At 32.6% G+C, this 27,664-nt stretch overlaps 1 protein-coding gene across 2 annotated transcripts in view; it reads left to right on the top strand.

The window, feature by feature from the left end:
• LOC114335819 (sodium channel protein 60E-like) overlaps window positions 1-27,664 on the top strand; it is a 384,114-nt gene that overhangs the window by 190,554 nt on the left and 165,896 nt on the right. For both annotated transcript variants that reach the window (XM_050649033.1, XM_050649032.1), the window contains exon 12: window positions 10,879-11,049. In XM_050649033.1, the coding sequence (XP_050504990.1) occupies window positions 10,879-11,049 (171 nt within the window). The remainder of the gene's footprint in view (window positions 1-10,878; window positions 11,050-27,664) is intronic.

Raw genomic sequence — 27,664 nt, 5'->3', positions numbered from 1 at the left:
AGAAAATTAAAAATTGTTATTCCTACTTATGTGGACGAACCATTAACCAATCATGGTTTATGTACTTGTAGTGGTTACGATGCTAAGTTTGATTGGGCAATCCGAGTTCATTTGCCGGCCATAATTACATAATTATTAGGATGGCTGGGATATGAACTCGGATTGTCTTATCACTGGTGTCGTAAGTACTAGATGATTTGGGAGAGAATGCGACCAAGGCGACCGACCCCAGAAAACGGCAATTCTCGCTAGTGGCGCACAACCCCTCTACTTGCGACACTATATTATATACACGTAATTTTCGATTTGCTAAATCTGACTGAATTAAAAAATTAAAGTTTAGGAAAAGACTCGCCCATCCATATGTGAACATTTCATTTTGGTCATAGGGTGTGGATTTTACGTCTATTCCTATTTAGGGTCTGTTTTTCTTTCTCGTTCTCAAAACACCAAAAATTTCAAAAATATAAGTTCGACTTTTGCGGCTTTTGATAGCACAGATACCTTTCCAACGCATGTTTAATTTTGAAAATCGGTTATACCGTTCAAAAGTTATCGAGCTTAGAAGTATGACTGAATTTTTATTTAAAAAAGGGAAAATGTTTGTGGATATGTATGTATGTATGTATGTACAGCCGGTTCCTAAAAAAACTGATACGACTATTAGTAAGATTTCATCATGTTGAGCAGTGTATTTGATTGATCTGACATTATATTTATTATGACAGACAAATAATAAAATAAACAAAAACAAACAACTGATTCATGAAAAAACTAATAAGTATTTTAGAAAAATTTAAACGCAGGATGAAAGATTACATTATTACCGAGGGCGGAAAGCCCCTTAGAATAAACAAGCAGTTTCTATTGAATGAAATATTTGAAATTAAATATCACACTTTTTTTTTATTCTCAGCCCTGTAACTTATCAAAATAAATATTATAGAAGTTTTCAGGGACTTTCAGCCCTCGGTAATAATGTAGTCTTTCATTCTGAGTTTAAATTTTTCAAAAATATTTATTAGCTTTCTCAGGATTCGAAAAAAAAATGAATACAATTAAAATACATTGAGAATTTTGACATGCGTCACAATTTTGCATTAACTCAATGTAAAATTCTAAACTGTTGAATTCCAGCTTCCCTAATTATTTGACATCAAAAGACATTAGAAACTATTTGTAGATGATTCAAATCTGTATTGAAAACAACTGTTAAAATTGGTCTACGTAATTAAACATATTCCAAAATTTTGTAAAAATGTAATACATTTCAGTTTTCAGCCCAAACTTAGGCCACACACAATGCAATAATGTTCACATTTTTGAACTGTCAATATTTTTATTTTATCATATATTGTTTAAAAACAATACAGTTGATAAGATACCCTCAGTTGCGGAGAAAGTATTAATAATAAAGATTAATAATAAAGTCTAATAACCGTGGAACAGAATAAGCTATCTGACAAATTTTAAGATTTGGCAGTGACATTGACAGTATGTAAATATTAAGTATTTATCCTTCAAAATACACTGCTCAATTTTCTACAAAATACGCGTCAAGAGTCGTATCAGTTTTTTTTGGAACCAGGTGTATGTATGTATGTATGTGTGTGGAAAAGTTAAACCGATCTGAATTTTTTTTTCTGTGTTTCAAGTGGGTGTGAGGGCCGATTCAGAACCGGTCTAATTTTTGACTTCTGACTACCCGTAAGCCAGCTAAAGGACTAGGTAGATACAAAATAGCAAATTTTTTGGGCGTATATATCTTAGGTTCAAGGATAGACAGGAAAACCGCAAATATACCAAATCAATAGGGTTGAGTTAAGCTTTCAAATGATGCTTAAGCGATCAACCTGAGACATACACACTGCTCACCATAGCCGAAAAACTGAAAAATTAAACTTTGAAAATTTTGGTTTTTCGACAATTACTCAAAATTTCAACCTACGAATTGCGCCAATAACTGAGCGTTTGTAGGAGGACTCAGGACGCGTCTAACGGTGTATATCTTACATCTAGGAAAATTCGAATTTTTTAGTCATAGGCTTCATAAGTATGATCAGATCTATTTCTTATGGGAAAAACCGTTTTTCAAGCTCAATAATTCCTGAAATACGTTCAGTTATCATACTTGATCTTGGATGCAACAGATACTACTTTTCAATACGTTTTAAACTCATGTTTTTTTTATCAAAATCAGTTCAGCCGTTCAGAAGTTATAGAGCTCCAAAAGTATAATTCGTCCAGGAACTGAAACTTTTCACTTCGCAATTTTTACAGAATGGATCGATTTGCTTGAAAATTTAACAATAAGTAGTGTATAGTCCAAGGATCAAAATCTATATGATGACGAAAGACGCTTTTAACATGGGGTGGTTACCACCCCATCTCGAGGGTGGAAATTTTTTATTATATTTTGACTGCAAATGTTGGTAAAAACTTTAATATTGTCAGCAAAAAATGTTTTATATTATTTTTGATAAAATTAATAGTTTTCGATTTATTGGTTATCGAAACTTAGTTTATATCGAAAAAATCAATGTTATTAACCAATCATGGTTTATGTACTTGTAGTGGTTACGATGCTAAGTTTGATTGGGCAATCCGAGTTCATTTGCCGGCCATAATTACATAATTATTAGGATGGCTGGGATATGAACTCGGATTGTCTTATCACTGGTGTCGTAAGTACTAGATGATTTGGGAGAGAATGCGACCAAGGCGACCGACCCCAGAAAACGGCAATTCTCGCTAGTGGCGCACAACCCCTCTACTTGCGACACTATATTATATACACGTAATTTTCGATTTGCTAAATCTGACTGAATTAAAAAATTAAAGTTTAGGAAAAGACTCGCCCATCCATATGTGAACATTTCATTTTGGTCATAGGGTGTGGATTTTACGTCTATTCCTATTTAGGGTCTGTTTTTCTTTCTCGTTCTCAAAACACCAAAAATTTCAAAAATATAAGTTCGACTTTTGCGGCTTTTGATAGCACAGATACCTTTCCAACGCATGTTTAATTTTGAAAATCGGTTATACCGTTCAAAAGTTATCGAGCTTAGAAGTATGACTGAATTTTTATTTAAAAAAGGGAAAATGTTTGTGGATATGTATGTATGTATGTATGTACAGCCGGTTCCTAAAAAAACTGATACGACTATTAGTAAGATTTCATCATGTTGAGCAGTGTATTTGATTGATCTGACATTATATTTATTATGACAGACAAATAATAAAATAAACAAAAACAAACAACTGATTCATGAAAAAACTAATAAGTATTTTAGAAAAATTTAAACGCAGGATGAAAGATTACATTATTACCGAGGGCGGAAAGCCCCTTAGAATAAACAAGCAGTTTCTATTGAATGAAATATTTGAAATTAAATATCACACTTTTTTTTTATTCTCAGCCCTGTAACTTATCAAAATAAATATTATAGAAGTTTTCAGGGACTTTCAGCCCTCGGTAATAATGTAGTCTTTCATTCTGAGTTTAAATTTTTCAAAAATATTTATTAGCTTTCTCAGGATTCGAAAAAAAAATGAATACAATTAAAATACATTGAGAATTTTGACATGCGTCACAATTTTGCATTAACTCAATGTAAAATTCTAAACTGTTGAATTCCAGCTTCCCTAATTATTTGACATCAAAAGACATTAGAAACTATTTGTAGATGATTCAAATCTGTATTGAAAACAACTGTTAAAATTGGTCTACGTAATTAAACATATTCCAAAATTTTGTAAAAATGTAATACATTTCAGTTTTCAGCCCAAACTTAGGCCACACACAATGCAATAATGTTCACATTTTTGAACTGTCAATATTTTTATTTTATCATATATTGTTTAAAAACAATACAGTTGATAAGATACCCTCAGTTGCGGAGAAAGTATTAATAATAAAGATTAATAATAAAGTCTAATAACCGTGGAACAGAATAAGCTATCTGACAAATTTTAAGATTTGGCAGTGACATTGACAGTATGTAAATATTAAGTATTTATCCTTCAAAATACACTGCTCAATTTTCTACAAAATACGCGTCAAGAGTCGTATCAGTTTTTTTTGGAACCAGGTGTATGTATGTATGTATGTGTGTGGAAAAGTTAAACCGATCTGAATTTTTTTTTCTGTGTTTCAAGTGGGTGTGAGGGCCGATTCAGAACCGGTCTAATTTTTGACTTCTGACTACCCGTAAGCCAGCTAAAGGACTAGGTAGATACAAAATAGCAAATTTTTTGGGCGTATATATCTTAGGTTCAAGGATAGACAGGAAAACCGCAAATATACCAAATCAATAGGGTTGAGTTAAGCTTTCAAATGATGCTTAAGCGATCAACCTGAGACATACACACTGCTCACCATAGCCGAAAAACTGAAAAATTAAACTTTGAAAATTTTGGTTTTTCGACAATTACTCAAAATTTCAACCTACGAATTGCGCCAATAACTGAGCGTTTGTAGGAGGACTCAGGACGCGTCTAACGGTGTATATCTTACATCTAGGAAAATTCGAATTTTTTAGTCATAGGCTTCATAAGTATGATCAGATCTATTTCTTATGGGAAAAACCGTTTTTCAAGCTCAATAATTCCTGAAATACGTTCAGTTATCATACTTGATCTTGGATGCAACAGATACTACTTTTCAATACGTTTTAAACTCATGTTTTTTTTATCAAAATCAGTTCAGCCGTTCAGAAGTTATAGAGCTCCAAAAGTATAATTCGTCCAGGAACTGAAACTTTTCACTTCGCAATTTTTACAGAATGGATCGATTTGCTTGAAAATTTAACAATAAGTAGTGTATAGTCCAAGGATCAAAATCTATATGATGACGAAAGACGCTTTTAACATGGGGTGGTTACCACCCCATCTCGAGGGTGGAAATTTTTTATTATATTTTGACTGCAAATGTTGGTAAAAACTTTAATATTGTCAGCAAAAAATGTTTTATATTATTTTTGATAAAATTAATAGTTTTCGATTTATTGGTTATCGAAACTTAGTTTATATCGAAAAAATCAATGTTATTAACCAATCATGGTTTATGTACTTGTAGTGGTTACGATGCTAAGTTTGATTGGGCAATCCGAGTTCATTTGCCGGCCATAATTACATAATTATTAGGATGGCTGGGATATGAACTCGGATTGTCTTATCACTGGTGTCGTAAGTACTAGATGATTTGGGAGAGAATGCGACCAAGGCGACCGACCCCAGAAAACGGCAATTCTCGCTAGTGGCGCACAACCCCTCTACTTGCGACACTATATTATATACACGTAATTTTCGATTTGCTAAATCTGACTGAATTAAAAAATTAAAGTTTAGGAAAAGACTCGCCCATCCATATGTGAACATTTCATTTTGGTCATAGGGTGTGGATTTTACGTCTATTCCTATTTAGGGTCTGTTTTTCTTTCTCGTTCTCAAAACACCAAAAATTTCAAAAATATAAGTTCGACTTTTGCGGCTTTTGATAGCACAGATACCTTTCCAACGCATGTTTAATTTTGAAAATCGGTTATACCGTTCAAAAGTTATCGAGCTTAGAAGTATGACTGAATTTTTATTTAAAAAAGGGAAAATGTTTGTGGATATGTATGTATGTATGTATGTACAGCCGGTTCCTAAAAAAACTGATACGACTATTAGTAAGATTTCATCATGTTGAGCAGTGTATTTGATTGATCTGACATTATATTTATTATGACAGACAAATAATAAAATAAACAAAAACAAACAACTGATTCATGAAAAAACTAATAAGTATTTTAGAAAAATTTAAACGCAGGATGAAAGATTACATTATTACCGAGGGCGGAAAGCCCCTTAGAATAAACAAGCAGTTTCTATTGAATGAAATATTTGAAATTAAATATCACACTTTTTTTTTATTCTCAGCCCTGTAACTTATCAAAATAAATATTATAGAAGTTTTCAGGGACTTTCAGCCCTCGGTAATAATGTAGTCTTTCATTCTGAGTTTAAATTTTTCAAAAATATTTATTAGCTTTCTCAGGATTCGAAAAAAAAATGAATACAATTAAAATACATTGAGAATTTTGACATGCGTCACAATTTTGCATTAACTCAATGTAAAATTCTAAACTGTTGAATTCCAGCTTCCCTAATTATTTGACATCAAAAGACATTAGAAACTATTTGTAGATGATTCAAATCTGTATTGAAAACAACTGTTAAAATTGGTCTACGTAATTAAACATATTCCAAAATTTTGTAAAAATGTAATACATTTCAGTTTTCAGCCCAAACTTAGGCCACACACAATGCAATAATGTTCACATTTTTGAACTGTCAATATTTTTATTTTATCATATATTGTTTAAAAACAATACAGTTGATAAGATACCCTCAGTTGCGGAGAAAGTATTAATAATAAAGATTAATAATAAAGTCTAATAACCGTGGAACAGAATAAGCTATCTGACAAATTTTAAGATTTGGCAGTGACATTGACAGTATGTAAATATTAAGTATTTATCCTTCAAAATACACTGCTCAATTTTCTACAAAATACGCGTCAAGAGTCGTATCAGTTTTTTTTGGAACCAGGTGTATGTATGTATGTATGTGTGTGGAAAAGTTAAACCGATCTGAATTTTTTTTTCTGTGTTTCAAGTGGGTGTGAGGGCCGATTCAGAACCGGTCTAATTTTTGACTTCTGACTACCCGTAAGCCAGCTAAAGGACTAGGTAGATACAAAATAGCAAATTTTTTGGGCGTATATATCTTAGGTTCAAGGATAGACAGGAAAACCGCAAATATACCAAATCAATAGGGTTGAGTTAAGCTTTCAAATGATGCTTAAGCGATCAACCTGAGACATACACACTGCTCACCATAGCCGAAAAACTGAAAAATTAAACTTTGAAAATTTTGGTTTTTCGACAATTACTCAAAATTTCAACCTACGAATTGCGCCAATAACTGAGCGTTTGTAGGAGGACTCAGGACGCGTCTAACGGTGTATATCTTACATCTGGGAAAATTCGAATTTTTTAGTCATAGGCTTCATAAGTATGATCAGATCTATTTCTTATGGGAAAAACCGTTTTTCAAGCTCAATAATTCCTGAAATACGTTCAGTTATCATACTTGATCTTGGATGCAACAGATACTACTTTTCAATACGTTTTAAACTCATGTTTTTTTTATCAAAATCAGTTCAGCCGTTCAGAAGTTATAGAGCTCCAAAAGTATAATTCGTCCAGGAACTGAAACTTTTCACTTCGCAATTTTTACAGAATGGATCGATTTGCTTGAAAATTTAACAATAAGTAGTGTATAGTCCAAGGATCAAAATCTATATGATGACGAAAGACGCTTTTAACATGGGGTGGTTACCACCCCATCTCGAGGGTGGAAATTTTTTATTATATTTTGACTGCAAATGTTGGTAAAAACTTTAATATTGTCAGCAAAAAATGTTTTATATTATTTTTGATAAAATTAATAGTTTTCGATTTATTGGTTATCGAAACTTAGTTTATATCGAAAAAATCAATGTTATTAACCAATCATGGTTTATGTACTTGTAGTGGTTACGATGCTAAGTTTGATTGGGCAATCCGAGTTCATTTGCCGGCCATAATTACATAATTATTAGGATGGCTGGGATATGAACTCGGATTGTCTTATCACTGGTGTCGTAAGTACTAGATGATTTGGGAGAGAATGCGACCAAGGCGACCGACCCCAGAAAACGGCAATTCTCGCTAGTGGCGCACAACCCCTCTACTTGCGACACTATATTATATACACGTAATTTTCGATTTGCTAAATCTGACTGAATTAAAAAATTAAAGTTTAGGAAAAGACTCGCCCATCCATATGTGAACATTTCATTTTGGTCATAGGGTGTGGATTTTACGTCTATTCCTATTTAGGGTCTGTTTTTCTTTCTCGTTCTCAAAACACCAAAAATTTCAAAAATATAAGTTTGACTTTTGCGGCTTTTGATAGCACAGATACCTTTCCAACGCATGTTTAATTTTGAAAATCGGTTATACCGTTCAAAAGTTACCGAGCTCAGAATTAGAACTCAATTTTTATTTAAAAAGCGTTTGTAGAAGGACTCTAGGCGAATCTAACGTTGTTTACCTAATATCCGGGAAAATTAGAAATTTTAAGTTATACGCTTCATAAATATGATCAAATCTTTTTCCTATGGGGGAAAACGGTTTTTCAAGCTCAATAATTTCAGTAACAGCTTTAGTTTTCATACTTGACCTCAGATGCATCAGATACTACTTGTCAATACGTTTCAAACTCATGTTTAGTGATCAAAATCGGTTAAGCCGTGTAGAAGTTATTAAGCTACAAAAGTATAATCCAATTAACGATTATTCCCGAAATGGTTTATGTAGTTGTAGTGGTTACGACGCTAAATTTGATCTGCAACGGGCAATCCGAGTTCATTTACCGGCCATCCCAATATTTTTATTCAATCTATTTCGACTAGTAAAAAATCTAGTGTACATTCGATGGACACTAGATCATTTGGGAGATAATGCTACAAAGCTGACCATTTATAAAGCTTAACGTGTAATGGAGAAAAATTGAATTCAACTTCATACATTTAATTTGTATATAACTTGAAAAACTCCTGATACAAGAATAAAAACTGCTAAACGCCGTAAAAATGAGTGGCGCATACAATATTCCAGCTACAAAAGATCTGATATGAAAATTACGTGGCGAGAAAATGTATTTTCATTTTGATGCAAAACAAAATTCTAGTTTTATTTTAAAAGATTTTTCCATAATATTTGCTAAATTTGAAGTAAACGCGCCACAAAAGAGTTTCAAAATTCAAACTGTATCAAATTTATTCTTTTGTGGCGCGTTTACTTCAAATTTAGCAAATATTATGGAAAAATCTTTTAAAATAAAACTAGAATTTTGTTTGGTATCAAAATGAAAATACATTTTCGCGCCACGTAATTTTCATATCAGATCTTTTGTAGCTGGAATATTGTATGCGCCACTCATTTTTACGGCGTTTAGCGGTTTTTATTCTTGTACACAACTGACATAAAAAAAAACGAGATGGATTGGAAACAAAACATGGATCCTGATCACTACCTGGTCGAAAGTAGGGTAAGGGCCAGAATCTCAAATATCATCATCATTCTTTTTGCCTTATCCCTATGCGGGGTCGGTTTCCCTAATTGCATTTCTCCACACAATTCTATCTTGGGTCATATCAATGTTAATCCCCTTTAGCAAAATGTCCTGCCTTATCGTCTCCCCCCAGGTATTCTTTGGTCTTCCTCTCCTACTCACTCCAGGAATCTGAACTTCAGCTATTCTTCGTATTGGGTGATTAACGTCTCGACGTTGAACATGACCAAACCATCTTAACCTATGCTCTTTCAATTTGGCATCAATTGGTGCCACACCTAGACTTCCCCTAATATACTCATTTCTAATTTTATCCTTCTTTGTCACTCCACTCATCTATCTAAGCATTCTCATTTCCGCCTCATGCATTCGTTGTTCCTCTTTCTTTTTCACTTCACAACATTCAGTTCCGTACATCATAGCCGATCTTATGGCTGTTTTATAGAATTTTCCCTTCAGCTTCACTGGAATTTTTCTGTCACACAACACACCACTCGCTTCTTTCCACTTCATCCATCCAGCCCTAATTCTACTCCATGCATCTCCATCTATTTCTCCATTTCTCTGTAATACCGATCCTAGTTACTTAAAACTGTTGCTTTTCACAATCATTTCACCATCCAAAGATACCATTTTATTTGTAGTAACTCCATCTTTAAATAAACATTCCAAATACTCTGTTTTTGTCCTACTAAGTTTCAAAACCTTTTTCCTCCAGAGCTTGTCTCCACTGTTCCAGTTTTTGTTCTAAGTCTCTTTCACTATTTCCTATTAACACTACATCATCAGCATACATTAGGCACAATGGAATGCTACCTGTAGTTTCGCTGTTATCTGGTCCAAAACTAATGAGAATAAATAAAGACTAAGCACCGAGCCTTGGTGCAATCCTACTTTCACCTGAAATGTATCAGTCTCTCCCACACCTGTCCTAACGCTAGTCGTTACTCCCTCATACATATTTCTCACAATCTTTACATATTCGCCAGGGACTCCTTTCTTATTGAGTGCCCACCACAGAATCTCTCGAGGAACTCTATCATATGCTTTCTCAAGATCAATGAATACCATATGAGCGTTGGTCTCTTTATTCCTGTATTTTTCCATCAGTTGCCTTACAATGCAAATTGCATCTGTTGTTGATCTGCCCTGCAGAAAGCCAATTTGATTATCGGATATTTCAGTTTCTTCACTTATCCGTCTATCAATTATTACTCTCTCCCATATTTTTATGATGTTGCTAAGTAGTGTTATAATAGCCAGAATCTCAAATATCAAAACGAAAAAAGAGTTTAATCAAATACTATTGACTGTTTAATCAAATACTATTGACTATAGTCAATAGTATTTGGTTTAATCACGTTTTTCCGCGTATATAAAGTCAAATTTACAATTCCAGAAAAATCTAACCACTGATGTAGCGCCGTTTCTTGGTTAAATAGGGAACGAAAACGAAGTAAAAATTGTGTAACTGGCTCATAGATGGCGCAAGTAAAAACATTTTTTTCTGTTAAATAAATGGCGAATGTACTGAGTTTCCAACTTAAGAAACTTCGGAAAACACTGCTTTAAAGGGTTTGAAAAAAATTTTAATTGTCATTGAGTTCTAATAAGTCAATGAAAATATTGGATCAAGCTTCCCATCTACATATTTTATTCTTTTAAACATTTGTTTTTTCCGAAATGCACTCAGTTATATTTTCTATTTTTCAGGTTTTTACTTCCATATTCACCTTCGAGTGTTGCCTCAAGATAATGGCGTTAAGTAAGGACTTTTTTCACTGTGGCTGGAATATTTTTGATCTTATCATCGTATCTGCTAGTCTGCTTGATCTTATATTCGAATTAGTTGATGGGCTTTCGGTTCTTAGAGGTCTTCGTTTGGTAAGTGCATATTATATATTTATATAAATATAGAGTTTCAACTGTATTACTTACAAAAAGTGGACATGTGTAACTAAAGGTCATCCAGGTGTGACTATTCATTCAAATTTAAATATTCATCTGATACTAAATTTTAATAGATGAACTTAAGTTTGTTACAGATCCTAAGGCAAAACTAAGTCATTTGTCTCATCTGGACAGATATGTAAATCACACTAATTTAGAGAATATATAGGTAATGTTTGATGGCGAATGCGAGTTATTAAAGTAGTCATCTTGTCAAACCAGTGGCGTTGCGCGCTAGCTTTCTTTCACTTTATCTCTGATACCTCGCGTTTTTTAACAGCTGGCAACCCTAATCTGCGGCCATTTTTTCACAGACAACCTTATATCATCGCACTAAAAGAATTACCTTTAATTTGATTTTAAAAGATGCACCTATGTCATGGACGAAATTTTGTTGCAAAAATGAATTCACTTTTTGACTGGCAACCTGATATGGCGAATAAACTGGCGTCTGATCGGCCTATCGAGGAGCGGTACGGCAAGGGACAAGGGCTTGCGGCTTTGTGATACTCTTCCATAGATCCCTACCGAAGGGCGTTGATGCCTAAGAACGGTGTATATATAACCTGATATGAATGTATTTTCCTAAATTTATATAAAAATGTAATTTTAATTAACTAACTTATGAACGTTGTGATTCTGCAGTAGCATCTCATACTATACGTTAATCCGAGAAAGGACGTCTTCATTTGTTCGTTGACTCTCAAAGCATTTTATTGTACTACTGTATTGGGCTGCTATGGAAGCTTCATATAGATATATAGATATACTTATGGCCAATAATTACCTTGGTTTAATATACCTAGCATGTGGGATACCTTTCTCGTTTGTCATTAATTGTAGTCTCTTTTATCAGTTTTCTGTAAGCCCACCCACATTTCAATCCATTTTTTAGAACCGACCAATCCATTTAACCAACCATCTTGGGCCACCAAATGTCAAATGTCACATTTGGTAGACATTGTTGGATTAAGATGGTTAAAGTTCTCGATTAGGGTTTCACCGTGTTCCCAGAGGTTATCTATTAACATCGGCGTTTAGCCTGTTCAATATTACTATGACATAATGTAGATTGAATTATAATTACAACCATTTTTTGGTTCTGGGGCTAGTTAGCAAGTACAGTGGAACCCCGATAATTCGGCCTCCGATAACCCGTAAGTCCGGCTAACCCGAATCGATTTTCATCAGATAAAATAAAAATGTTTTCACTTTGACTGAGTTTTTTTACCAAGAAATAAATAATAATATATAGAACTGTACGTAATTTAGATGTACTGGACATAAGTATTTAATTTTTTTGGCAATTATAATTAAATCAAAACGGGAACTGGTGTATGTTTTCAAAGACTGATAGTATGTAAATAAATTTATTAAAATCAGCTAAGTACTTTCAGCATTTTTAATTCCATCATCAGAGCTATCATCTTACAGTTGTAACTACCTCAAATGAAGAGAAAACTTTGAACAAACACATTCTACTATTAAAAATTAACCCTGGGATCTAACCACTGGTCAGGGTAAAAACCCTTAAATGTATAAAATATTACATTTAATGTGTTTTTAAAAATGGCTACCATTTTTACAATCAACAGCTGTTACTGACAAATACTGCTGTTACTGTTTCTATTCTAATTATAATTAAGTTTATCTGTAAGAGTACCGTATTTTATTAATTTTTACCGTATTCTCCGGCTAACCCGGATTTTCGATAACCCGGATCGGCCGCGGTCCCGATTAATCCGACTTACCGAGGTTCCACTGTATATGAGTTCACTGATGATGTACTGATAGGTCCAAAAACGTTCGTTCTGAACATATTTTATTCAATACATTGGGATTTTTTAAGATTTTAGTAAATTATACCTATTACATAGAAGTGGTTTTACTTCATGTTAGAGTTTGTTTAACTGTATGGTATACAGCCAACCCAGAGAACAACCCTTTTTAGTATATATTTAATTGTTTTAATCTTTTTTGAGATTTTGCCATAGGTATACGGGTGGCACTAAGTTACGTGCTATTACCAATCTGTATTTATTTTCTTCGTAACAGCCTCCCTTGGTTTTAATAGAAGATTAAGAGGTAGTTACATATATATCGACCACTTCGAAATCAGCAATCTTTCTGATGCTGGATGGGTTACTGTCTATTATCATGATTTGAAACTTTTTCTTTTTCAGCATAAGACCATATCCCCTGTTCCTAATCGTGTCCACTATGTTCATAACTTTCTTCAATTTCTCTACTGAGAAACCTACCACTCCTATGGATCATTTCTTCCAACCACAGATGCTGCCTAAGTTGTCTGATCGCTAAAATCCGTAAGGCTAGTAGCATATTTCTAACCAGTATAATCGTCAGGAATATACGAGCTCCATATTTAGCGCCAGAGTATCTTGATCCAGTGGTGTAGTGGAGCCGGAGCGGTCCGGAGCGTCGCTCCGGCACAGCTTTTGAAGGGGGAGCGGCGCTCCGGCTACGATTTTTTCAATCGAATTTTTTATATAGGACAAAAATTGTTTTGTCCTTTACTAAGTAATTTTTACACGTTAGTTATCAGTTTACACGTTAAATTTTGCATCAGTTGTGTTAAAAACTAATCCAAAAATTGTATCGTTCAATGGACAGCAACTTATTTCTAGTGTTATAAATAACCTAAAGCAAAGAATGTTTGTCACCACATTTGATGGGGAAGCCCAATATGAAGATCTTATAAACTCTTTTAAAGTATTAGAACCTGAGTATTGGCCAACCTGCATTCCACCAAGTTTTGGTCAAACTCAAGTAGAGCAACTGTGCAAGAGATTTAAATTGAACGTCAACAAAGCTGTCTCTGCCTACAGAGACTATTTGGACAACAGCCGACAAGTGCCTGATGGATTGCAAGAACTGTTAAACTGCACTAAAATAATACCTTGCAGCTCAGCTGATTGTGAACGGGGTTTCAGTTGTATGAACAATATGGTTACACCATCAAGAAACGCTTTGACTGTTGCTCATGTATCATCATTGATGTTCATAAAAATCCAAGGTCCACCTCTCCAAGAATGGCAGCCTGAGACGTACGTCACTAAATGGCTGAGGAGCCACCGGTCTGCAGACGATTCCAGGACAAGAGTTGCAGAAAACCCAAAAAAGAACGCAAAGAAGGATGCATTTTGGCACTTACTTTGAGTATGTATGTTATAATTAATCTGATGTATTTATTATATGTATTTTGTTAAATACACAAGTTATTTGTACTGTATGTAGTTTTTTCAAATAATTCTTAATTTTTTTGGCACAGATTATAATGTTTGTGTGTGTTAAATAATAAAATATATATATACTAATGTAACTTGTGGGTGTATTTTTTCACAATAATAAATTAATACTACTGAAAATGAAAACTTAGTCATTTACAATATTTGCCTAACTTACACCAGTGTTTTTTTAATTTTTGTCAGCAAGGCTTCCAACTTAAATTATAGAGTTTTTAAGGTAGATTATTATGGTTTGATACCTTAAAAACAGTTTTTAAGGTATCAAACTGTAATAATCTACCTTAAGAAAATCTTACCATATTTTAAAGTTAAAATTATTCTTTGGAGGAGAATGTGTAGGAGGCCCTACTGTAACTACTATCACTCTAAAAGATCATTAATTAGTTTAATTATTAAACTTTTCAAAACATTTGCCAAAGGGCCTTAAAACTCACGATTTGGGTAGTAGGCTAATTTTCAAAAATTTTCCGGTAGAGGTATAGCTCCGGCACAGCTAATTTTACCACTACACCACTGTCTTGATCCAATGTTTTGAGTGATCGCTGTAATGTCGGTCCTCAAAAAGTGAAATGCGGACAAAATTGTTTTTGTAGTCAGCTTACGTAATTATCTCTCTTAAACCCTAACTTTCATGTTTATATTCACTTATTTTATGATCGAACTTTTAATCCAATTAGTGGGCAAATATATTTTTTTAATCCAAAAGTGCTTCTCTGCATCTAGGCAGAGATTAAGGATGTTACCAGAAAGTGGTTTCACGAGAATTTTCAGATTTATTGTTTAGATCTGGTACTTCTCAAATCTCTGCAATAGATCTCAAATCTCTACCGCTATAGCGTTCGATACGCAGAATTATTTTTCATAATTCTGCTTAAATAGGCAGCTTGGTTCCGTTTCGATTCAGAGATCTTCATGTAGCCCCACTGAAGAGGTCTGGAAAGACCTAAACGTATGTATGGGGATGGTGTATCACATCTAAACTGAAATGAAACATAAACTGTTTTTAATAATTAATAATCATCATCATTCTCTTTCCTTATCCCTATGCGGGGTCGGCTTCCCTAATTGCATTTCTCCACACAATTCTATCTTGAGTCATATCAATGTTAATCCCCTTCACCAACATGTCCTGCCTTATCGTCTCCCCCCAGGTCTTCTTTGGTCTTCCTCTCCTACTCCTTCCAGGAATTTGCACTTCAGCTATTCTTCGTATTGGGTGATTAACGTCTCGACGTTGAACATGACCAAACCATCTTAACCTAAGTTCTCTCATTTTGGCATCAATTGGTGCCACACCTAGACTTCCCGTAATATACTTATTTCTAATTTTATTCTTCTTTGTCGCTCCTCACTCCACTCATCCATCTAAGCATTCTCATTTCCGCCACACGCATTCGTTGTTCCTCTTTCGTTTTCACTGCCCAACATTCAGTTCCGTTACATCATAGCCGGTCTTATGGCTGTTTTGTAGAATTTTTCCTTCACCTTCATTGGAATTTTTCTGTCACACAACACACCACTCGCTTCTTTCCACTTCATCCATCCAGCCCTAATTCTACTGCATGCATCTCCATCTATTTCTCCCTTACTCTGTAATACCGATCCTAGGTACTTAAAACTATTGCTTTTCACAATCATTTCACCATCCAAAGATACCATTTTATTTGTAGTAATTCCATCTTTAAATTAACAATCCAAATACTCTGCTTTGTCCTACTAAGTTTTAAACCTTTTTCTTTCAGAGCTTGTCTCTACTGTTCCAGTTTTTGTTCTAAGTCTCTTTCACTATTTCCTATTAACACTACATCATCAGCATACATTAGGCACCATGGAATGCTACCCTGTAGTTTCGCTGTTATCTGGTCCAAAACTAATGAGAATAAATAAGGACTAAGCACCGAGCCTTGGTGCAATCCTACTTTCACCTGAAATTTATCTGTCTCTCCCACACCTGTCTTAACACTAGTCGTTACTCCCTCATACATATCTCTCACAATCTTTACATATTCGCCAGGGACTCCTTTCTTATTGAGTGCTCATCACAGAATCTCTTTAGGAACTCTATCATATGCTTTCTCAAGATCAATGAATACCATTTGAGCGTTGGTCTCTTTATTCCTGTATTTTTCCATCCGTTTGTTATTCTGGTAACCACAACTACTACTGTCTCCGTTAACTCCACTGGCTGTCTGTCAAATTCTTCATTTGAATAATTACACTTGTTTTTAATAATTAATAATATACCTAAAAATTAAGTTAATATCCTAACAGTCTGGCCAACAAATCGTTGAGATCGCCAGTCAAGAGCACCGATTTAATCCAAATAACCCAAAATCCTAAAAAATTAAAAAACTTACTAAATATGTATATTCCAGTGAAACCAGTTTCAAAGTAAATAGACACTTTCCTTCAGGATATTTTCATTTAATTACCTACTTAAAACGTCATTTATTTTCTTTTCGTTTTATCATTTGAACTTTATGAACACCAGCGATATTTTCCATGTTCATTAGTCCCTATTGTCTTCTCTTATTACATTTTAAGGAATTTAAGAGAGTTTGTTTACAGTTTCTCGATCTAATATATTGTTATGTATAGGAGGATGGAACGTTTAATTTAGCTCAATTTCACTCATAGCACCTACTTGGTTGGTATATTAAATTAAAACCTTGCTAGTTTTTTAATATACCAGGATGATGGTTATTTACACCCTAAGGTATAGATTTTATTCTGATATAACGAACGATACACAATAATTATTTTCATCGAAGCTATCCGAGGAATAAATTACGTATGTCTTATTTTAATCTGAATTTGTATCATTGGTTTATAAATAAATTATTATGAGCATTGTAAAACATAAAAAAATCAGCCAAAAAACTTTAACACAAAACTTTTTACAAAAATCAAAAAAATTATAAGGAACAATAATAAATAAAATCAAAGAAGGTGCTCTATGCTGTATAGGTATGTCTAAATTTTAGACCTTAAAATTTTATTCACTTCTTGCCGTGTTTTTGCCTAGATACAGTTTTTATTGTTTTTATCTTTGATTTAAGCACGTGCATATCTTACATTCCAGAATTGCATAAAAAATTAAGAAATAAATGGGAAACTATTTGGCTCAAGTTTGTACAAACTTCGAGGAATCCATACACTTACGTATACCAACAACTTCCGCAAAATATCCCACATATATTAAATATATTTTGATTATCACGTTATAGACCAGGCCGCATCTGTAAAAATATTAGTACCTACATTTGGACGTTGAGAGGTGACTCAAATTTTTTTGCAGAAATTGCTTGAAAATAAATCAAATAATAATATTTGAGTTATCCTCCCTCTCAAAAAGGTCCGGAACATTGTTTAAATAAACAAAATGTCAAAAAATTAAGGAAAATTCGATTTTTTTCTTGGTTTTTTGATTATAACTTTAAAAGTATTCATTTTCGAGAAAAGTTCTACTTACATAAAAGTTGCGTAATTAAATTTCCTACAACATAGAATTGGTTAAAAATTTAAAAAATAGTCACCCTTGTTGCAAAATAGCAATAATGGTGAAAAAAACATACAAAAACAAGTATTCGCATTATACGTTTTTCAACCATTTATGCTACACTTAGGACCTTCATATTTCACCGTGAAAAACTATATGATACAGTAAAACAATACTGTATATTTCATTAAGATCGGTTCAATAGATTTTGCAAAATAAAATTTGCAATCCAGCTTTCGTAAAAAAAAATCATTTTTTCAAAATGTTACAGGACTGAAAATAAAGCAGATAGCAAGTTAAAAATTTTTTTGCTTATAGAAGTGTACTGTACCTTTCATTTGCAATTTTGCAAAATTAAAATCAATTAACACCACGGCGTCAGGAATTTTTTTAATTAAACATTAATTATTGGTGCTACACGCAGGACAGCGGATAGTTTGTTTTGATTGGGCATTCCAATGACCTTTGATAATGATTGATACATTTTAAGTTTTATTACATTTCGATATAAATAAATAAATTGTTTATTGCAAAATAAAAACACATACTCTATCCTTTGAAATAACACTTTTATTAACAAAAACTTTTTTGTTAATTTATTTTAACTTAATTAATAAAAGTTTATTATTTTTAAACATATGCAATTGTTTAAACAATATGTCACAAACAATAATAAAATTAGTTTGATTTTTGTGGAATTAAAATATTAAAATACAACAAAATATAGAGTGTTGTTCTGAAGCTATTTTCTTGTGGCATTTTTATTATCAAGTATATTCAAATGGGAAATAAGCCACAATTTTACCTAAAAATGATTTTATTAACGTTTCGACGCCCAAGTCGGGTGTCGTTGTTAAAATACAAAATAATACTAAATAAATAAAAATGTTGTTGCTTAGTAAAAAATTCTTCTAATAATTTATTTAATCTGACTCATTTATATCGGCAATTCAGACACGTATTATACATTTTAAAGTAGACGACTTTAAAATGATATTGCCAATATTGATGAGTTGCGTTCCTGGGACGACTTTACTAAAAGATAGTTCATTCGATTACATGAAATCAATCCCAACTCAAGAATATCCGCCACAGAAAATCATAGCATGTAATCTGTCTTTAAAAAGACAACCAAATGCAACGGTGGCACTGAAATTCTCGCGTTAGAGATTCCATAGTAAATCACGAGGGAAAACCAGGAAAAACCTCGTGATACTATCCCGACATCGTAAGTATTTGGGTGTACATTTAGTTTACTCTCAAAACTAATACCAAATTCTGACTTGATATTTTAAATTTTAAATAATACTAAAATACTAAATATGTACTAACTCGATATGTTACTGATTTACTAATTGTGGTATTTTCTTTCTATTGACTTCCTCCTTTAATATGGGTAACCACATCCTACTGCATTCTACCGAGGAATTTGCGACACAATTGGTTTCATTTAGCATAATTAGAGCCGCTTCTTTGATTTTTCTCTTTTTACTATCTGCTTCTTTTAGGACTATACTTGAATCTCTCCACTGAACTCTATGTTCATTATCCCATGCGTGTTGACATATTTGAGATCTATCAAATTCTCTATTTTTTATATAAGACTGATGTTCATTTACTCTAACGTCTATTGGTCTTGACGTTTCACCTATATAAAATTGTTCGCATTCACAAGGTATTTTATAAATACAATTCTTTGTTCTTTCTTGTTCACTGTTAGGTTTAGTTTTAGATAGAATAGATCTCAAAGTGTTTGTTGTTTTGAATGTTGTTGATATGTTGAATTTATTTCCTATTGTTTTAAGTTTCTCGGATAGTCCTTTTACATATGGTATTGATATTTTCCTCGTATTATTTCTTGTGAATGTTGTAGGATCCCGTTCTAAGTTGTTCTGTTCCATTCGATCCAATCTTGACAATTCCTTATTTATAAACGATATGGGATAATCATTTTTTAATAAAACAGATGTTAACAATTGTTTTTCTTCTAAAAATGAATTTTCGTTAGAACAAGCAATTTTGGCTCTATCATATAAGGATTTAATGATTCCCTTTTTAACGTTGATGTTATGATTTGATTTGTAATTGAGATATCTGTTGGTGTGTGTTGGATTTCTATACACTTGAGTCTCATATCCAGGATCCTTCTTTGAGACCAAAACATCGAGGAAAGGTAGGGTGTTATTGTATTCCTTTTCCATTGTAAACTTTATTGTCTCTTCTTGATCGTTTATAATATTCAGGAACGTATCCAACAATTCCGATCTATGAGGCCATATGGAAAACACATCATCTACATATCTCCACCATACTGTGGGTTTTAAATTTTGTTTAGAAATGATATTAGTTTCGAAATCCTCCATAAATATATTAGCCAATAATGGAGATAAAGAAGAGCCCATTGCGAGACCAAAATTTTGTTTATAGAATTCATTATTTAGTTGAAAATAGGTATTATTAGTACATAATGTCAATAACTCCATTATAGCTGATACATTTAGTCTTGTCCTAGTTGTTAATGTATTATCATTTTCTAATTTCGTTTTGATTAAGTTTAAAGTTTTATCTAATGGCACACTTGTAAATAAACTGTTTATGTCAAAACTTACTAAAATAATATTTGGATTAAATTCAATATTTGATAATTTGTTTAAAAAATGTTGTGTATTTTTTATAAATGTGTCATTATTATTTGCAAATGGTTTTATAATATTTAATAAAAATTTTGATAGTTCACTACAAGGAGAATTGATGGTACTACAAATAGGTCTAAGTGGAATATTTGCTTTGTGAATTTTCGGTACTCCATAAAAATGTGGTGTCTTACTGTAATGAGGTGTCATTAATTTTCTTTGATAGTACGTTAGGTCATTTTTAAATTTGAATAAAGTTCTATAGATTTTGTTTTCCAGTGTCTTCGTTGGATCCTTCGTTAATTTGGTATAAGGTCCATTTGTAATTAGATCTGTAATTTTGTCCTCATATTGTACTTTATCCATTATTACAGTTGCATTTCCTTTATCCGCTGGTAGGATTGTTATGGAGTCATCATTTTTTAAAGTTTTTAAAGCTTTCACTTCCTCTTTGCTGATGTTCTGTTCAATTTTATTAGATTTTTCCAATTCAAGTTTGCATAGTACCCTATATTGTTCTTTTTCATGAGTTGGTAAACACTGGGATATTTTTTCTACTGCGCTAATTATGTCTAATTTTGGAATAGATGGATGAGTGACAGCATAGATTAAACCTTTTGACAATACGAAATTTTCCGTTGCATTTAAATGTCTATTTGATAGATTGACAATTGTCGCTAATATGTCATTATTTCTATTTAAGTTATCAAAATTATGTATACTATTTTGTTCTAAAAGAATATTAAATTTATTTAAATGTATATTTCTTTGTTTCTGATATGAATTTTGATAAATTATGTGTAAACTAAAAATAATTCGATCAAAATCAGAATTTGATATCATTCCGTAAAGCAAATCTTCAATACTTACGATGTCTTGTTCAATAAAAAATAAATTTGATCTATGAAATTGTAACCTTTCCCGGATCATTGACACACTGGCTCTATGTAAAATATTTTGGAGTCTTCTGCTTGAGTATGCTGGCATTTGGTTGTCTTTTTAAAGACAGATTACATGCTATGATTTTCTGTGGCGGATATTCTTGAGTTGGCATTGATTTCATGTAATCGAATGAACTATCTTTTAGTAAAGTCGTCCCAGGAACGCAACTCATCAATATTGGCAATATCATTTTAAAGTCGTCTACTTTAAAATGTATAATACGTGTCTGAATTGCCGATATAAATGAGTCAGATTAAATAAATTATTAGAAGAATTTTTTACTAAGCAACAACATTTTTATTTATTTAGTATTATTTTGTATTTTGACAACGACACCCGACTTGGGCGTCGAAACGTTAATAAAATCATTTTTAGGTAAAATTGTGGCTTATTTCCCATTTGAATATACTTGATAAAATATAGAGTAAGAAAATAATATATTAGATAAAGATTGGAAGAAATTTTGGTGGAAATCAACTTGTGTGAATCGAACACCGCTGTCCTGCGCGTAGCACCAAAAATTAATGTTTATTTCAAAAATTTTCGGACGCCGTGGTAATTAATCGATTTTAATTTTGAAAATTTCAAATGAAAGGTACAGTACACTTCTATAAGCAAAAAAAAATTCAACTTGCTATCTGCTTTATTGTCAGTCCTGTAACATTTTGAAAAAATGAATTTTTTTTGCGAAAGCTGGATTTCAAAATTTATTCTGCAAAATCTATTGAACCGATTTTAATTAAATTTATAGTATTGTTTTAATGTATCATAAAGTTTTTCTAGGTGAAATATGAAGGTCCTAAGTGTAGCATAAATGGTTAAAAAACGTAAAATGCGAATACTCGTTTTTGTATGGTTTTTTCGCGATTATTGCTATTTTGCAACTAGGGTGACTATTTTTTAAAAATTTTTAACCAATTCTATATTGTAGTAAATTTAGTTACTCAACTTTTATGTCAGCACAACTTTTCTCGGAAATGAACACTTTTAAAGTTATAATCAAAAAACGAAGAAAAAATCGAATTTTTCCTTGAATGTTTGACATTTTGATTATTTAAACAATGTTCCGGACCTTTTTGAGAGGGAGGATAACTCAAATATTATTATTTGATTTATTTTCAAGAAATTTCTGCAAAAAAATTTGAGTCACCTCTCAACGCCCATCTGAAAACAGATGCGCCCTGGACTATTACTCGATTTTATTCCACATCCCTAAGTTGCATAAGAATAAACCATGGTAACTTTCCTGTACATTTAGCTAAAATTGGAATGCGTATCAATTATCTCTGTTCATGTGATAACTACTCAATTGCAGATTTAAATCATATGTATAATCTTTAATTGTGAACTTAATAAATACCGTACGAAAGCACTTATTGCTAGACTTGGTTCAAAAAGGTAATTTCTCACTCGTTTGAATTTCGGCACTCGCTTACGCTCGTACCGCAACTTTTCAAACTCGTGAGAAATTAGTACCTTCCTGCATTTGTTGCACAATAGGGCTTTTCATCGATTGCCATTTGTTTCGAGCTTCTGTTATATGTTGTATAATCTGTGTATAATATTAATATACACGGATTATACGACATATGATAGAAGCTCGAAACAAATAACTGTGAATGAAAAGCCCTATATACTATTCCGGCACAGAAACGTCATTTTTCTGCACATTAATGTCATAAATCTTATACTGTGAGAAAATATCAACTTTGATAACATGAAACTGTGCAGAAAAGGGCACTTTAAATAGTGGTTATAGAAAAATAAACATTCCAAGGTGCATTCCAAGGAGGCTAAATTTTGTTACTCGTGTTTTCGAGGTCTGAACACAAATATAATAATGACGATGGTCCTCTGTCTACTCGAACTCGATCATTAGTGTAGATGTTGTTCTGAAGCTATTTCCTTGTGGCATTTTTATAATCAACTATTTTCGATGAGAAATAAGCCACAATTTTCCCAAAAAAATGATTTTATTAACGTTTGGAAGCCCAAATCGGGTTTCGTTGTCAAAATACAAAATACTACTAAAATAAACAAAAATGTTGTTTGCTAAGTAAAAAAATTCTTCTAATAATTTATTTAATCTGACTCATTTATATTGGCAATTCAGACGTATATTATACATTTTAAAGTAGAAGACTTTAAAATGATATCGCCAATATTTATGAGTTGCGTTCCTGGGACGACTTTACTGAAAGATAGTTCATTCGATTACATGAAATCAATCCCAACTCAAGAATATCCGTAACAAAAAAATCATAGCTTTAAAAAGACAACCAAATGCAACGATGACAGTAAAATTCTCGCGTTAGAGATTCCATCGTAAATCACGAGGGAAAACCAGGAAAAAATTCAAGTATAGTCCTGAAAGAATCAGATAGTAAAAAGAGAAAAATCAAAGAAGCGGCTCTAATTATGCTAAATGAAACCAATTTTGTCACAAATTCCTCGGTAGAATTCAGTAGGATATGGTTACCCATACTGAAAGAGGAAGTCAATAGAAAGAAAATACCACGATTACTAAGTCAATAACAGATCGAGTTAGTACAAATTTTATATTTTAGTATTACTATTGTATATCTATGTATTATTAATATTATTTATAATTTAAACATATTTTAAAGTCAGAATTTGGTATTAGTTTTTTGAAAGTAAATTAAATGTAAGACCATTTACTTACGATGTCGGGATAGTATCACGAGGTTTTTTCCTGGTTTTTCCTCGTGATTTACTATGGAATCTCTAACGCGAGAATTTTACTGTCATCGTTGCATTTGGTTGTCTTTTTAAAGACAGATCACATGCTATGGTTTTTTTGTGACGGATATTCTTGAGTTGGGATTGATTTCATGTAATCGAATGAACTATCTTTTAGTAAAGTCGTCCCAGGAACGCAACTCATAAATATTGGCGATATCATTTTAAAGTCTTCTACTATAAAATGTATAATATACGTCTGAATTGCCAATATAAATGAGTCAGATTAAATAAATTATTAGAAGAATTTTTTTACTTAGCAACAACATTTTTGTTTATTTTAGTAGTATTTTGTATTTTGACAACTAAAGCCGATTTGGGCTTCGAAACGTTAATAAAATAATTTTTTTGGTAAAATTGTGGCTTATTTTCATTGAAAATAGTTGTATAGAAATCGGAATCGGAAAATATAGCGAAAATATTTTATTTTTGCTCTCATTGACTGCAGTATTACTAGGATAGGAAATTAAATAGTTCATTAGGTTCAATGAAAATTGCAGATATCCGGCTATTTTCTTTCCTAATAGAGATATTTGGTTTCTCTATAATACAAAACCACGAAACAGTTGGTTGGGTTGCAACTATATTGTTTTTACGGCAACGATTTTCAGCAGAAGTCGTTGGAAAATAGGGTAAAAAACTCGCGGAACGTTACACCAAAAGTGTTTTCCGCAGTAGGGCGCATCTTTTAGCCGAGTTGGAATCGCTCTTTTTAGAATAAAATCACCGTTGTTATTTGTCGCTTTACTCTAGATTTCTGCAGAAGAGCAGTTTTCACGATTTTGTTTATTTTTTGCTAGATTGTACATTGTTATGTTGACAGAAAATTTTTAAATGTGTGAGCTTTTCCGTTTAAAATCTCGTTAAAAGTAGACAAAATTTTTCCCTTTTATCAAACAATAATTTACCTTTGAATGGCAGTCGAAGCGAAGCAATAAAGCACTTAACCTCCGAAAAAAAAAACGACAAGACGGATCTTAATAATTATTATTTTTCTGTTCGATTCATGAATGCCCCAGGAAACTTTGTGAACCCTAGCCATGATTTAATATTGAAAACCTGCATACAAAAATGCATTGTTAAAGTGCATCTCAAACAGACAATAAAAAAGAATTCAGAACTCGTCAATTATCGGCAGAAATGAGTTCAATTTTGTTACTCGGGGGTTTTTGGGGTGGGGGGAGTACCTGGTGCACAGGGTACCTACTGTTTACCTCATCCTCTAGAGTTTTCGGCAAATTCATTAAAAAATTAGTCAAAAACCATTACTCAGGGGGTTTTTGGGTTCGCTGACGATGAATATGACATCGCAAGTGATCTCTGTGTGCCCAGGCTACCTACTATTTATTATTATTCACAAATCTTTAATAGAATTGATTCTCTAATTATCTGTTTTAGAGTTTATTTTTCTGTTCATTGATTATAATGTTTTAAACATTTTTGAAATATTAATAACCGAAACCTCATCTAGAAAATGGATAGATCATATACAGGGTGGGCCAAAGAAAAGAGTCTACCTCGATATTTGGCAGTAGTTATTAGATTTTAAGGAAATGACGAAACAGGTCGATTTAAATTCTAAGGGGGACACATTTTTACGATACATACATCTGTCAATTGTCAACGCCCTCCGTTCCACGCCCCCAACACCTTATTTTTAAATAGGGAATATGGACCGTGTTTTAGCTCATTTGAAAGGGTATTCAATTCTCTATTCACTAATATAAATATTATCATAATTATTTATCGAGAGTTTTCAAAAAAAAAAAAATTTTAATTAAAATAATTGACAAAAAAAAGAAGAATGTATGTAATTTATTGTACTTAAAATACATTTTACTGTTGTCAGAAATAGTACGGTATAACTAGACCCAAACCGAGACATCCAAAGTGAAAGTTATCCTCCAACACCAAATTGTTCTATATGGTCCACATAATGTTCAGAAAAAAGTCACACCATTTTGAGCGTCGGGTTTGAGGGGGAGAGGGGGGAGAAATCGGTAAATTCGTAGTTTTTTAAGTTTTTCGTAAATATTTCTAAAACTATACGATTTAGCAAAAACAACCTTCTATACAAAAATGTTCTACATTAAATTTGAAATAAAAAGGGCATATGCATAATCCTTCTAAAATAAACGGTTTCAAAGTTACTGAGGTAGTATAGTATAATTGGTCCAAAAAAAGAGCTAACCTAAACATCGAAAGTAAAAGTTTTCCTCCAATACCAAATTGTTCTATATGGTCCACATATTGTTCAGTAAAAAGTTACACCATTTTGAGCGTCCGGTTTGGGGGGAGATGGGGGAGAAGTCGGTAAATTAGTAGTTTTTTCAAGTTTTTCGTCAATATTTCTAAAACTATGCTTTAGCGTAAACAATGTTCTATACAAAAATGTTCTACATACAATTTCAAACAAAAAGGTTCAATACATAATTGTTATAAAATCAACATTTCTAGAGTTACGTAGGGTGAAAAGTGGAGGTTTTCGATACTTTTTATATTTTTTGGGCAATTTCCTACTGATTTTCTTCAACAGGATTGTGTTTTATAAATCAAATTTGCTATATCAGTCGCCGATGGTATGTTAGTGATAAGCCCTTGAAGAAACGTCAACCTCGCCACCCAAAATCATCATTAAATGCCCAAAAAGTATAAAAAGTATCGAAAACCTCTACTTTTCACCCTCCGTAACTCTGGAACCGTTGATTTTATAACAATTATGTATAAGTTCAATGTAGAACATTTTTATATAGAACATTGTTTACGCTATAGTAAAGTTTTAGAAATATTGACGAAAAACGTAAAAAAACTACTAATTTACCGACTTCTCCCCCATCTCCCCCCCCCCCAAACCAGACGCTCAAAACGGTGTAACTTTTTACTGAACCATATGTCGACCATATAGAACAATTTGGTGTAGGAGGAAAACTTTTATTTTGGATGTCTGGGTTAGGCCTTTTTTGGACCAATTACACTATACTACCTCCGTAACTTTGGAACCGTTCATTTTAGAAGGATTATGCATGGGACCTTTTTTATTTCAAATTTAATGTAAAACATTTTTGTATAGAAGGTTGTTCATGCTAAACCGCACAGTTTTAGAAATATTGACGAAAAACGTAAGAAACTACGAATTTACCGATTTCTCCCCCCTCCCCCCTCCAAACCCGACGCTCAAAATGGTGTGACTTTTTTTTGAACATTATGTGGACCATATAGAACAATTTGGTGTTGGAGGATAACTTTTACTTTGGATGTCTGGGTTATGCCATCTTTTGGATCAATTCTATCATACTAAAAACAGAAATAAATGTTTATTTCACAAATAAACATTGCTTTTCGCTTAAATTAAATGTTCAAGCCAGCTCCCGCCATCCACCTGCCTCTTGTAAGTTTAAACATTTAATTTAAGCGAAAAACAATGTTTATTTGTGAAATAAACATTTATT

This window comes from Diabrotica virgifera, chromosome 4 (assembly GCF_917563875.1).
Source record: "Diabrotica virgifera virgifera chromosome 4, PGI_DIABVI_V3a".
NCBI classification, from domain to species: Eukaryota; Metazoa; Arthropoda; class Insecta; order Coleoptera; family Chrysomelidae; genus Diabrotica; species Diabrotica virgifera.
This window is presented reverse-complemented; position numbering and strand designations above follow the sequence as displayed.